This window comes from Lepidochelys kempii, chromosome 8, assembly GCF_965140265.1.
Source record: "Lepidochelys kempii isolate rLepKem1 chromosome 8, rLepKem1.hap2, whole genome shotgun sequence".
Classification (NCBI taxonomy): Eukaryota; Metazoa; Chordata; order Testudines; family Cheloniidae; genus Lepidochelys; species Lepidochelys kempii.
The window spans coordinates 105,653,476-105,665,940 of NC_133263.1; the positions used below are offsets into that span (position 1 = coordinate 105,653,476).

Here is a 12,465-nt window from a genome sequence, read left to right on the forward strand (position 1 = left end):
GGCTGTATTGTGTACGCTGACATAATTAGATTGACGTAAGCTGCCTTACGTCAACCTAATGCTGTAGTGTAGACCAGGCCCTTGTATCCTTACAGCCTCCACTGCAACACTGATTTAGCACAGGTGTGGTGGGGGGGGGGAATAGTGATACTCTGTATTCAGTCTCACTGTAACCTCTCCTTCTCTTAAAGATAGAAGAGCGCAGGATCTGTGTTTGTGTAAGGAAGCGCCCTTTAAATAAGCAAGGTAAGTGTGTGTCTGTATTGGCAAAATTTAGCCTGGAATCAGATGCCAGTTTGACGTTACTCATTCATGTTACAAATATTTTTTTTCCATCAACAGAACTTCACAAGAAGGAATGTGATGTGATTACAGTTCCCAGCAAGTGTGTCCTGCTGGTGCATGAGCCAAAGTTGAAAGTGGACCTAACAAAATATCTCGAGACCCAGGCATTTAGATTTGATTTTTCATTTGATGAAACTGCTTCCAATGAAGTGGTTTATAGGTAATGTATCATCTTACATAATGGGCCTGAGCAGCACAGGATTAACATGGTGGGAATGAAAACATAAAGGGTTACTATCTCAGATTGTCTTAGTTTAAAGGGATTGATATTTTACAATCCAGCTAACCATATTTGGTTTTGGTAGAGACCAGTGGACTGTGAAACATCTAACAGGAGCCCTTAGCTTAGTTTCTGTCTGATCTTAATGTTTACTACTGAATCCACTGCCATTTGTTGTATTCCTGGGAATTATTTGAAGATTCTAGAAGTATAGTGATGGCTGAAGCCAAGTATGGGCTAGTCAGGAGAGTGCCTCCTTTCTTTGTGCCTTATTCTTTTTATACTTCTAAATTCCTAGGTTCACTGCAAGGCCTCTTGTACAGACCATCTTTGAGGGTGGAAAGGCTACATGTTTTGCATACGGCCAAACAGGCAGCGGCAAAACGCATGTAAGTGACTGGCTGTCTTCTAAAGGCCTCCAATATCTCAGTTTAGATAAACTGATTAAAGCACATTTGGATATTTAAGGTAAATAGCCTTTCATCCAGCAATTGGATCTTGGTTTTTGATCGTCCTTTGAAATGATAATGGAGAGAGTTCACTTACCTTACCAAGAGGTGAGTTAGTAACCATTAAAACTTCAGCAAGCGAATAGCTGCTTCCTTTCATATTGCTCATGCTCAAATAAATTGGTTAGTCTCTAAGGTGCCACAAGTACTCCTTTTCTTATTGCTGAGAAAGTAATGAGGCTGACTCTGGCAATGTTGTTTAGTGGTTGAAGACCAGGACCAGGCCCTGCTGACTTGTAATCCTGGCTCTGTCACTAACCTCAGGCAAGTCTCAATCTCTCTGCCTTCATTCCCCAGCTTGTGAAATAGGGTACTAGCGCACTCAAGAGGTGTAAGGATTGTTTGTATCATATTTTGAAGATGTACACTTTAAAGGCTCTCTGAACTCTTCCAGAAATACTTAATACACTTACAAAAATAAGCCTCTTCTCATACATGGTGTAATGATGCTGGTTCTGGCAGGACCCAACTGAGAGTGCCAATTCAGGACAAATTGCTTAAAGCAGGGCAGTTACAACCCAAGGCTGGGGTTTCTATGCACACCAAGGCAAATCAAACCAGCCAAACAGAGAAGACTTTGGTTTTACCCCACTGGCTAACCACAAGTCACACAAGCAATTCCCGTAGACACTCCAGTTTCCCAGTATCACCACCAATGCCACTTGTTATGGGGACAAATGGTTATGAAAACCAATACCCTAATAAAAGAAAGTTTCTCTCGATCCCAAAGGACCAAGCCCCAGACCCAGGTCAATATACAAATCAGATCTTACCCACAAATCACGCTGTTGCCAATCCTTTAGAATCAAAAATCTAAAGGTTTATTCATAAAAGGAAAAAGAGAGAGACGAGAGTTAGAATTGGTTAAATGGAATCAATGACATACAGTAATGGCCAGGTTCTTGGTTCAGGCTTGTAGCAGTGATGGAATAAACGGCAGGTTCAAATCAAGTCTCTGGAGAACATCCCCAGCTGGGAGGGGTCTTTCAGTCCTTGGTTCAAAGCTTCAGTGTAGCAAAGACCCTCCACAGGTACGAAGCAGGATTGAAGACAAGATGGAGGAGCTGCAGCAGCTTTTTATAGTCTCATGCCATGTGGTCTTTCTTTGTTCCAAAGACAAGCTGTCCATCCCATGGCCTGGAAAAACCTCTGTCCATAGACATGTCCCTGCATACCTTGCTGAGTCACAAGGCGTGTCAGCCTTCTCTGAATGGGCCAGTTGTATATCTGAGGGCCCTTAATGGGCTGTCAAGCAGGCTAGGTAGAGCTGACACCAACTTGTCTGGGGGTGTCACCCAGAAGCATAGCACAAGTTTGAAATACAGACAATATAGAGCCAATACAAAAATGATACATGCATACAGATAGCATAATCATAACCATCAAACCATAACCTTGTCTTAGACACCTTATTTGACCCCCTTATTACAAGATTTGGTGCCACTACAGGACCTTGGTTGCAACCATGTTCTATATGGTCCTGGTTCAAGTCAATAACGTGACACATGGATACCCCCTGATCTGGATATTACTTGTGGAGTGGGCAGATCTTCATTGCTGTGAGTTAGGTATCTTAAGCTTTTCTCTTTCACTTCAGACTTTCTGCAGCTGTTCTGTGGTATCACACTCTGGTCCTGGTTCACTGCCTCCATCACGCCAGCTTTTAGGTTGGGGAGACCTTACAAGTGTGGACATTTTTTTGCCTACAGGATACTCAATACTAGACTTTCAGTAACTGGAACCTGTTTTCTTCCCCTGTAGCTTTCCAATCACTGGAACTAAGCCTGAATTTCTCTCCCTTCAGGTCACCTGTCAGAGTAGCCTAATACACCGCCTTGTGTTTGTTTTTTGGTAATGATTTTCCCCAGGTCATGTAGCAAAGTGTTTTAACTCAAACCTCTGATTGGTTAGTGCCAGTTGATTAGACAAATGACTAATCCTGATGTAAAAGATTGATGCTAAGGGAGATAAAGGTCCAAAAAGTAGCCTAGGAATTGTCTTATGGCTTATTTCCCATTCATGTTACCCAGGCATGCAAAAGGAGTTGTTTTCTTTGCAACTTTTTTTATTCCTATAATGGTGGTGGTCCCTGGTTGTGGCCACTCCCTATATACCTTACTGATTGAATCCTATGGGCTCATAAATGTTTACACCTATAAAATATCAGGTTTATTTAGTTTCATCTAAAAACTTCCTGGTTATCAGTTTGATGCTGCTATGGTCCAGCAGCACTGTCTGATTTCACAGGCAAAACGCTTAGGCCACTTCCATTAGCATGGAATGGGCAGGTCTGTCCCAGTAGTGATGTTCAGCTAAGTAGATTCTACTCGGAGACCTAGATACAAATTATAGGTAGGAAAACTACATTTTTCCCATTTTTGATCACTGATCCAGGATCAGAACTAGTGCTAGAAAAGATGGCTGCTTGTGGAAGGACTTGTACTATACATTGAGCCCTGGCAGACTAAGATACTGGATCTTGTTAGGCTAATGGTTTATATTAAATAACTGCAGTTCCAGGCTTTAGAGGGTGTAGTGTTGATAACTGTTACAGCAATTAACATCAGCAGCTACCTTAGTTTTGTTGGAACTGAAAGCAGCGTGGACGGATGAGCAAGATAGTAGTCACAGTGACACTAACATAAGGTTCTGCCAGGTTTGGAAACACAGTGAATTCTGCCTTTTCAGTGCCACATGGAAAATTTTGCTATCTTGGAGTGCAATTTTTTTGCTCTCTGAACAGAGGAAGCCAGGTTACTTTGCCAAGCTCCCAAATTCTCGCTTGTAGATAAATAGTTGGCTGGAACTCATATGATTTCCCCTTACATTTCATAGCACCTAGAGGGGCCCTTTGTCCCTGGTCAGGGGTTTCCAAACTTCTTGCTGGTATGACCCCATTTTAATGAATTATTTCTTTCCAGGACCCCAGACAGCATGGAGGACACAATTTTGTAGAGCAAAATGGTGCCCTCCACACAGCGTGACCTCTCATGCATCGTATATGTGTGCTACATACATGCGCTACAAAATGGTGTCCTCTGCACAGTGTGACCTCACACACACTGTACATTTGTGAAGTCACTTGGTGCAGAGCAAATAGTGTCCTCCACACATTAGGGATTGCTATGACCCCATGTGCTGATGGCATGACTGCACTTGGAGTGGGGTTACCATGTCTGGGTTTTCCCAACATTTCCTCTTTTTTTGATCCTCAACCTTTTGTCCAGGCCGATTTTTCAAATAAAAGGAGAAACATCCAGGATCTTTTCACAGTAGACATTGCAGCTCAGAAAGAGCTGGCTCCGCGTCCCGAATGATCTTTCCTGCTGCATCCGCAGCTGCTGGATCCTACCCACCCTGGCTCTGGCTTCCAGCCCTGGGAAGGGGGAGATGCAGGGAGGTGCTGACAGACAGCTGTCGCTGCATCCCAGTCTTGCTCCAGACACAATGACAGGGAGCGACATTGCCTCCCACCTCGAGAGTGAGGCCACAGGCATCCCCTCTACAGTGTCCTTTTTTTGGGAACTTGAAAGATAACCCTAATTTGGAGTCGCAACCCACAGTTTGGTAACTACTGTCCTAGGTGCTGGAAAAAACGTGGTTGTCACACTGACTAGTTCCAAACATTCAGAATGACTTAACACAATTACATCAAGCTTTTTATCCTGAATTACATGGCATAGCACCATGTCTAGTTAGTCCATTGAGATCACAGGCTGTTCATGTGGACTCTTTTTTCCTAGAATATTGTTAGAACTACAGTTGAGTGATAACCTGACTTGCTTGGACTGTACCTCTATAATGGCTTTTTTTTTTGTAGACTATGGGAGGAGACTTCTCTGGGAAAACTCAGAATGTCTCAAAGGGGATATATGCTTTTGCATGTAAGTTGACTCTTCAAGTTTTCTAATCCAAGTTGTATATAGTATTTTTCCTTCATAAAAGACTTTACTATATAGATGTATGAGAAGTTATTGAAGTCCATAAGGCCTTTATTTTAAAGTTCTTTATGAATAAATATTTAAAGAATTCCTATAAATCCTGATTATCATGTGTTGTTCCCAATAAGCAGTGATAAATTTAGTTGCAATAGTTATGTAAATCACCAACTATAGATATTACCCAATATATAGCTTCTGTATATAATGGTATTAACAGTAATTTTTATTAGAGCAAAAATAATTTAATCAAGATCAAAACACATTCTCTGAGGCAGAGTGGTTGGTTGGTTGCATAGGGTATTGCTGGTTCCTAACAAATTAGTAGTAAGAGCTTGGCCATAAAGGAAAGCTTTGGGTTTTTTTTTGTTTTTTTGGGGGGGGGGGGGCGGGGGGAGTGGTGGAAGGAGTTGGATTTACTTTTGAACTCTCCCTTTCAAAACTAGAATCTTCCTCTATTTGCTGAACTGTACCTGAAAGTTTCCTTGTCTAGGAATCCCAACTAACGCTTTTTTGTTTTTTAACAAGTGATTCAAAGCTACAGAGGATTGCAATGTTCTGCAAAGTTAAAACTTGACTGTATTAACCAAGCCAGAAAATAAAATCATTGCTCACTGATAACTTGAGAAGTAGAAGCTCACATAATCCCTTTCTTTTTTTCAGTCCTAATGAGGACACAGCTGAAATCAGTTTCATTTGGAGGAGTAGTCTTGTACAGATAACTCCACTACTATCTGGCTGGGGCAGTTGTCATTCCAGCTACTAGATACTATAACTGCCTTGCTGTGAAGAATTTTGGAAGGGGCAGAGTCCCAGAGGCAGCTGAAATTGTTGTTCTAAAATCTGGTTAGGTCATGTTTTTTTCTTCCTTTCCCCATCAGCACGAGATGTCTTCCTCCTTCAAAGCCAACCCAGGTACAGGAATCAAGACCTGGAGGTCTATGTGACATTCTTTGAAATATATAATGGAAAGGTGAGATCTTGTGTCTTGATTTTAGTCTAAGTATTTTGACCATGCATTTGATACATGGTACGATTTTATTTAGCTATCTGCATGTCCTTGCTGGAACATGGGCCCTTTGTGCCTCTGGTATTGAATTGGAAAGTCTGGGATATGCATAATTCATGCTGTGTACCTCTCCTTTAAATGAGGAAACTGTGAAATAGGTGTAGGCAGTGGCTCTCAAACTTTTTTACTGGTGACCCTTTTCACATAGCAAGCCTCTGAGTGTGGACTCTTTTCTCCTCCCCCACCTTTATAAATTAAAAACACTTTTTAAAATATATTTAACACCATTATAAATGCTGGAGGCAAAGCGGGATTTGGGGTGCAGGTTGACAGCTCATGACCCCCAATGTAGTAACCTCAAGACCCCCTGAGCGGTCCCAACCACCAGTTTGAGAACCCCTGGTGTAGGGGATGGTTCTTTACTTGTGCATCTCCATCTCCTTGCTCAAATACAGGTGTTTGATCTCTTGAATAAGAAGGCAAAACTCCGAGTGCTTGAGGATGGAAAGCAGCAGGTCCAAGTAGTTGGCCTCCAAGAAAGACAAGTCAGCTGTGCAGATGACGTGATCAGAATGATCGAGATGGGCAGTGCCTGCAGGTTTGTCTCCCTGGGCTTCTGCTTCCTTAATGTGTGTGATGTGATTTTTTTTTTTAAAGTTTTCCAGCCTTTTATTTCCTATTACAAGTCTCTATAGGGTATCTATAACCAGGCTTAAAATAAGGGGCAATGAACTTTGTCCCCCAATAACAAGCACATGCCGTAGCACCTTGACTCTAAGGAAAAGAAAGAAAATCAGCCAGTAGACCAAATCCCAGAGATGGGAAAGCATGGACATGGGTGTCTTGCAATAGGTTTTAAACATGGCTAGCTAATGCATAATATTCAAAACCTATCAAGGTAACTGTCTGGTTAACAGAACCACAGGATGTCTGTGGTGCAGCACCTGTGCACTACAGGATTCTGAGTGGGAGGCAAGGACTGTCTGATGCTATTTGATGGTCACGTAACACATCCGAACTCTTGAAGGCTCTTCCCATATCACGGTTGAAAAACAGTGGTGGCAGCATGGTTGCGCACTGCTGATTCCACACCATGTGGTGGCTTCTCTGTGAAGCTCCCCTCTCGTAACTAGTTGAGTTTTTAGAGAAGTTTTTCCTCCAACTTATAAGAGTTCAGTAGCAAGCAGTCTTGTCATGACTCTGAAGAGGCTAGAAGTGCAATACAAAATTTATTTTAGGGAAGGCCTTGTGTGTAACACTGAATGTCTGCATTGATCTACCCTAACCCTTTCTTAGTCTAGAACTCCCTAAGCACATTCAACTTACATTGACTATTTTTTTTTAAACCTTTCCAAACTCTAATACTTCCTACAGTAATATGTTATGAAGAGTTTTTGTCTCCCTAAAGGTGGGAGGGGAACTTTTCAGGCAGTAGATGGTAATGGAGATCAGGGGAGGGTGGGGTTATGAAGGTAGTTTATCTGCCATCATACTAAACATCCACACCCATATGTGACACTTCCTTGGCATGCCCAGGATTGTATGTCACCTTTTTACCTCCGACCTCTGGCATGAGGGAGTTTATCTTGTGGTAGCTGGGTGTCAGCTCTTGAACACAACCAGCCTTTCAGCCATTCATGCTCTCCTCAGGACTCTACCAGTCCTGTTTTGCTTTACAGGCTATTAGGTGCACCTCAGAAGCATCTGCCTGTAGTGTCTGGCCCCTGTCACTGGCCACACACAGTAGTTACCGAGTCTGCTGTCTCCCAAAGGGAACAGTTGTTTGATCTAATATAGGATTCACACTTTGCTTAATACTACAATGCTGAGATGTAGTTATAATACAAAAAAGAATCAGTTTATTTAATAAAGAACAGAGATTCAAATGAGTAGTTGAGTAAGAATATTAAGATCAGGTTACAAATAAAATATCAAATGCAATCCTAAGTCTACACTGATTGAATAGGAAGGGTAACTGTTAATCAACTAGAGGTCCTCTCCAGAATTCACTCTGACAGAGTTGCTGAGTTTTCAGTCATAACCAGGGTTCAGATTTTCATGAATCCTCCTTTGTCCTACAAAGGGGTTCTTTTCCCTTCTTCAGTAGTCCAGTAAATCTTTGAAATGTGTCCTTTTGAAATGCACCGCCCAAATAAGACTTCTTCCCAGTTGCTTGTTCTCTGGTATGCTAGTGCTGTGTTGAGTTCATATCCCCTCCTCATCAGCCTGTTTTTCCTGTTGACTCTGCACGCAAATGGGGCTTCCTTTATGTCAGCTTTACCATGCTTAATTTACATTGTACAGAGACTTTTCTTCCCTTCTGTCTGGAAGAGAATTTGTTTTTCCCTTTGTTTAGTTACAGACTTTATGGCATAGTATCAGTAGGCTCACACAATTTATCATATAGAGTGAGTGCATACATTTCACAACAATAGTGACAACCAGTGTGTCATCGGCTTTCATCTGATACTGCACAAGACACTTCTTGGATAAATGCTATGAAAGCAGTGTGTTAAGTGTAGTGGGTTTGTCAGGCCTGATAGGAGTTGCTGACAGAACAGAGAGCCCTTTGCTAGCTGGCATTGAGGGATTCTTAGGATCACATCATATACTTGCTGAAAACATGTATCGCTGCCCTGTAGCAAACCAAATCTGGACCTGTCAATCCTCCAGGGGTTAATAATGAACATATACTTAAAAAATCCTTTTAAGGATTTCAGAGCATCAACAGTGCATCAGGCAGCAGTTTGGGAGAAGTAAACTGCTGGACTGACTTGACTGGATAGGTGGCAGGGGTCTGGTACCCAAGTGTAAATGGTACTAAACAATGGGTAAACTGTACCAAAATAAGGAACCTGTTTCATCTTACAGTGGAAACATGATATGGCATGAGGTGTGGTCTATTCCAGGATAAAAATGGTAGGGAAACTGAATGTGAGCTATAAGGCTTCAAGAGAGGGCAGGTATCATTCTAGGCATTAAATACCTGTAAAGAATCTGAGTAGTCAGTCAGAGGCATTCTAGCTAGGAAAGCTGATTCTGTACCCTGAGACATCTCTAATTGCTGACAGTGAACCCTCAAACTACAAAACCTCAAGGTCAGACTTCTGAGGTACAGGGGTTGATGTATTTCCTGTTGCTAGCTGGGGTTGGTGGTAACACTGTTTCTGAAGCATTTCTCTCCATGCAGTCTGCAAAAATATTCCTTAGTACTAGTGACAGCCTCCATATACAGCTTCAGAGTCTCTTGAAGAGATAATGGGAGTGTCTGCAAAGGAGTATAGCAGAGAAGGATTAGGGCTTGATTAAATCAAGCTGTGGAAATAATGGAATTATTTTTTTAATTCAATTGGATTAATGTCTAACAGTGAGTTTTTTTGTTTTTGTTAATAAAACTGAGCAGATAAACTAGACTTTTTTACTGACTTCATTTGTGAATAGATTATGAATGTTCTTGCATAGTGCTGGGGGAGCTAGGCATGAAATATGCTTTGTGACATCTAAAATTGTAATAAACTTCATCCATGTCTCTGCTACAGGACATCTGGACAGACCTTTGCAAACTCTAGCTCCTCACGATCACATGCCTGCTTCCAAATCATACTACGCAGAAGAGGGAAACTACATGGCAAATTTTCCTTGGTAGACTTAGCTGGAAATGAGAGAGGTGCGGATACTTCTAGTGCTGATCGGCAGACACGCATGGAAGGGGCAGAAATAAACAAGAGCCTTCTGGCTTTGAAGGTAGAGTAACTCAGAGCAACGTCAATGTTAATCAGAAAAGTTTGGATGGAAATGACCTATTGGATTATCTGATCCATCTTCTTGCAATGCAGGGCTGTTCCTTACAGGATGCTTTTTTAGTCTATATTTTTTAAAAATGGACCATCCTCAAAGGAGCCCAACTCTGTACATTGAAAGTTATGCTGCATGTATTTCCATTCAGAATCCTTTTGTCAGGAATCCAATCGCTTAAACCTTGTCAGCCCAGAGACTGCTATAACAATTCTCTGAAGCTCTACCCAAGAAGTCTATTTAAAAGTCTAAGCAGTTAGACAATCATAAGGTGTTCCTGAAGAGTCAAACAACTAAAAGTTCTGAGGCAGGGGCCATATCTTCCTTTGTGTCTGTATAGCACTTAGCAGAATGAGGCCTTGACCCTGCTTGAGTCCTCTAGGTGCTGCTACAATAGCTCATTATTAACTAGCTCTTCGAGTGCTTGCTCATGCCGATTCCATTCTAGGTGTGTGCACGCCTATGTGCATGGCTGTCGGAGATTTTTGCCTTAGAGGTATCCATAGGATCGACTGTGGTGCCCTCTTGAGTGCTGCGCTCATGCATTGGTATATTAGGCACTGTTGGCCCTACACCCCTTCAGTTCCTTCTTATCGCTCGTGGTGGTTAGTCAGAACCTTGTCCTTGGCTAGCAGTTTTGTCTTTTTCGACTTCGAGCCTTAGGGCCTTGCAAATAATTTTTTTTTTTATAGTAGTTTGTGTTAAGTAGTTAGAGTCCCAACGGGGATTTCTGCTTGGACTACAGCAGGTCTGTGGCTGTTAGTGACCCCCAGAGCAGCTGCCTGAAGTGCTTGGGGAAGTCGCATTTGCAAAAACTTTCGGCCCAGGACCAAGAAAGAGCACGACATCCATCTGAGGGCCCTCCTCATGGAGGCTGCTCTCCACCCAGCTTCTGAGCCTTCCTGGCTGGACTCTACCCCTAGTACCTCGATCTCAGTGTGCAGTCCTTCCTTCCTTTTTTTGCGAGGAAAATTGATTCAACAGCTAGCCTTCAGTTCCATGTGGTGAACCACCAGGCTCTCTTGGGCAGATACAGTTTTAACTCATGGGACTCCCTTTGTAAGTTCAAGGAGTCCCTGCCCCAGGTCTTGGCCCAGGAGTTTGGCACCCTGGGGGGGGGAGAGGGTATGGCGGCGGGAAGGTGCTCCCTTCAAATGGCGTGGGACACGGCTGACTCGGTGGCTAGGGTGGCCGCATTGGCGGTGGTGATGAGGCGCAGCTCCTGGCTTCAGACCACTGGCCTGTCCCAAGAAATGCAGGCCTCAATTCAAGATCTCCCATTTGATGGGAATGGCCTCTTTGTGGAACAGACTGACTCATGGTTGCATGGCCTACAGGACACTCGGACCACCTTCGCTCCTTGGGTCTGCATATGCTGCAATTGTCGAGGAAGCAGTTCCGGCCGCTGCCACCAAGGCCTTGGCAGCCTCGACAGGGACCTGCAAGGAGAAGGGATAGAGACACAAGCTTTAGTCATTGCCACCCTTCCTCTCCCCGCTCGCTCACACAGCCCGGCCCACCAAAGCATCCCAGGGGCCAGAAGCACTCATTTTGAAGGTGTGCTTGAGAGCAACGTCCCAGTCAACTCCCCGGATCCACCTTGTTCTTTTCTTAACCATCTTCATCCCTACCATTCAGCCAGGTCACAGGTCACCTTGGACCACTGGGAGTTAGAGATAGTATCTCAGGACTATATCCTGCAATTCTTGGCCATCCTTCAGGGACCCTTCTCATGAGCAACTATTTGTTCAAGAGATTGAGAACCTCCTGTATATGGGGGTGGTGGAGAAGGTCCCTTGGGACATGAAGGGACAGGAATTTTACTCCTGCTACTTCCTAATCCCGAAAGCAAAAGTGGGGCCTCAGACCCATTCTGGACCTGCGATGCCTCAACAAGTCTCGCAGGAAGTTGAAGTTTCACATGGTCTCCCTGGCCTCCATCATCCCCTCCCTGGTGTAGTAGGAAGAGAGCCTGAGACGTAACCCGTTCTATTAGAGGCCTGGTACGAGGCAGGACCTGCTCACAATCTGGCAAAAAGAGGGCTGGTATTGCAGAAATACACATTCCTAGAAGTGCTAGTTGGAGTACTCACGAAAAGACATCCCGACATTAAGTGGTACCAGAACATCCCAATATCAAGGATGGTACAAAAACATTCCTCAAGGATAACCAGAACACACTGACCCCTCCTAAAAGATAAGGTCAGGATGACAGTCCGTAAGGGAGACGTTTTGATCGAACCAACATGTACAAGATGATGGGTGATAACTAGCGATGTCAGGGGGCAGTAACTATGTCAAAGGGGCCGTACTAACTTGTTTGTATTGGGGTGTAAAGATGTATCTTGGAGGGATTATCTTTGTCTGGCTTTAAGGAGGAACGGAAAGTCCCACCATTCATTGAGCTGGTCCATTGTTATTGGCATACATGTATTAATGGTCTGGTAGAGTCTGCAGGATACTAGTACCGTGCTTTGTCGACAATAAACCTGGCTGGGTACCTTTGTCCCTTAGTGGAACTTGTGGTCATTGGGCAGTTCACTTGAGGTCTGCTGTGCCAGCTGTCTGCATAGAGATGACCCTCCCCTCCTCTTCCCCCCCCCCCCAACACTGGTGACCCCCCCACCCCGACTACTGATCTGGTAAGTA

General features: G+C 43.5%; 1 protein-coding gene across 8 annotated transcripts in view; it reads left to right on the forward strand.

Moving 5' to 3' along the window:
• KIF2C (kinesin family member 2C) overlaps positions 1-12,465 on the forward strand; it is a 69,114-nt gene that overhangs the window by 41,998 nt on the left and 14,651 nt on the right. For all 8 annotated transcript variants that reach the window (XM_073357929.1, XM_073357925.1, XM_073357924.1 and 5 more), the window contains 7 exons: positions 192-246; positions 343-505; positions 864-954; positions 4,895-4,958; positions 5,894-5,985; positions 6,477-6,619; positions 9,561-9,765. In XM_073357929.1, coding sequence (XP_073214030.1) covers positions 192-246; positions 343-505; positions 864-954; positions 4,895-4,958; positions 5,894-5,985; positions 6,477-6,619; positions 9,561-9,765 — 813 coding nt within the window. The remainder of the gene's footprint in view (positions 1-191; positions 247-342; positions 506-863; positions 955-4,894; positions 4,959-5,893; positions 5,986-6,476; positions 6,620-9,560; positions 9,766-12,465) is intronic.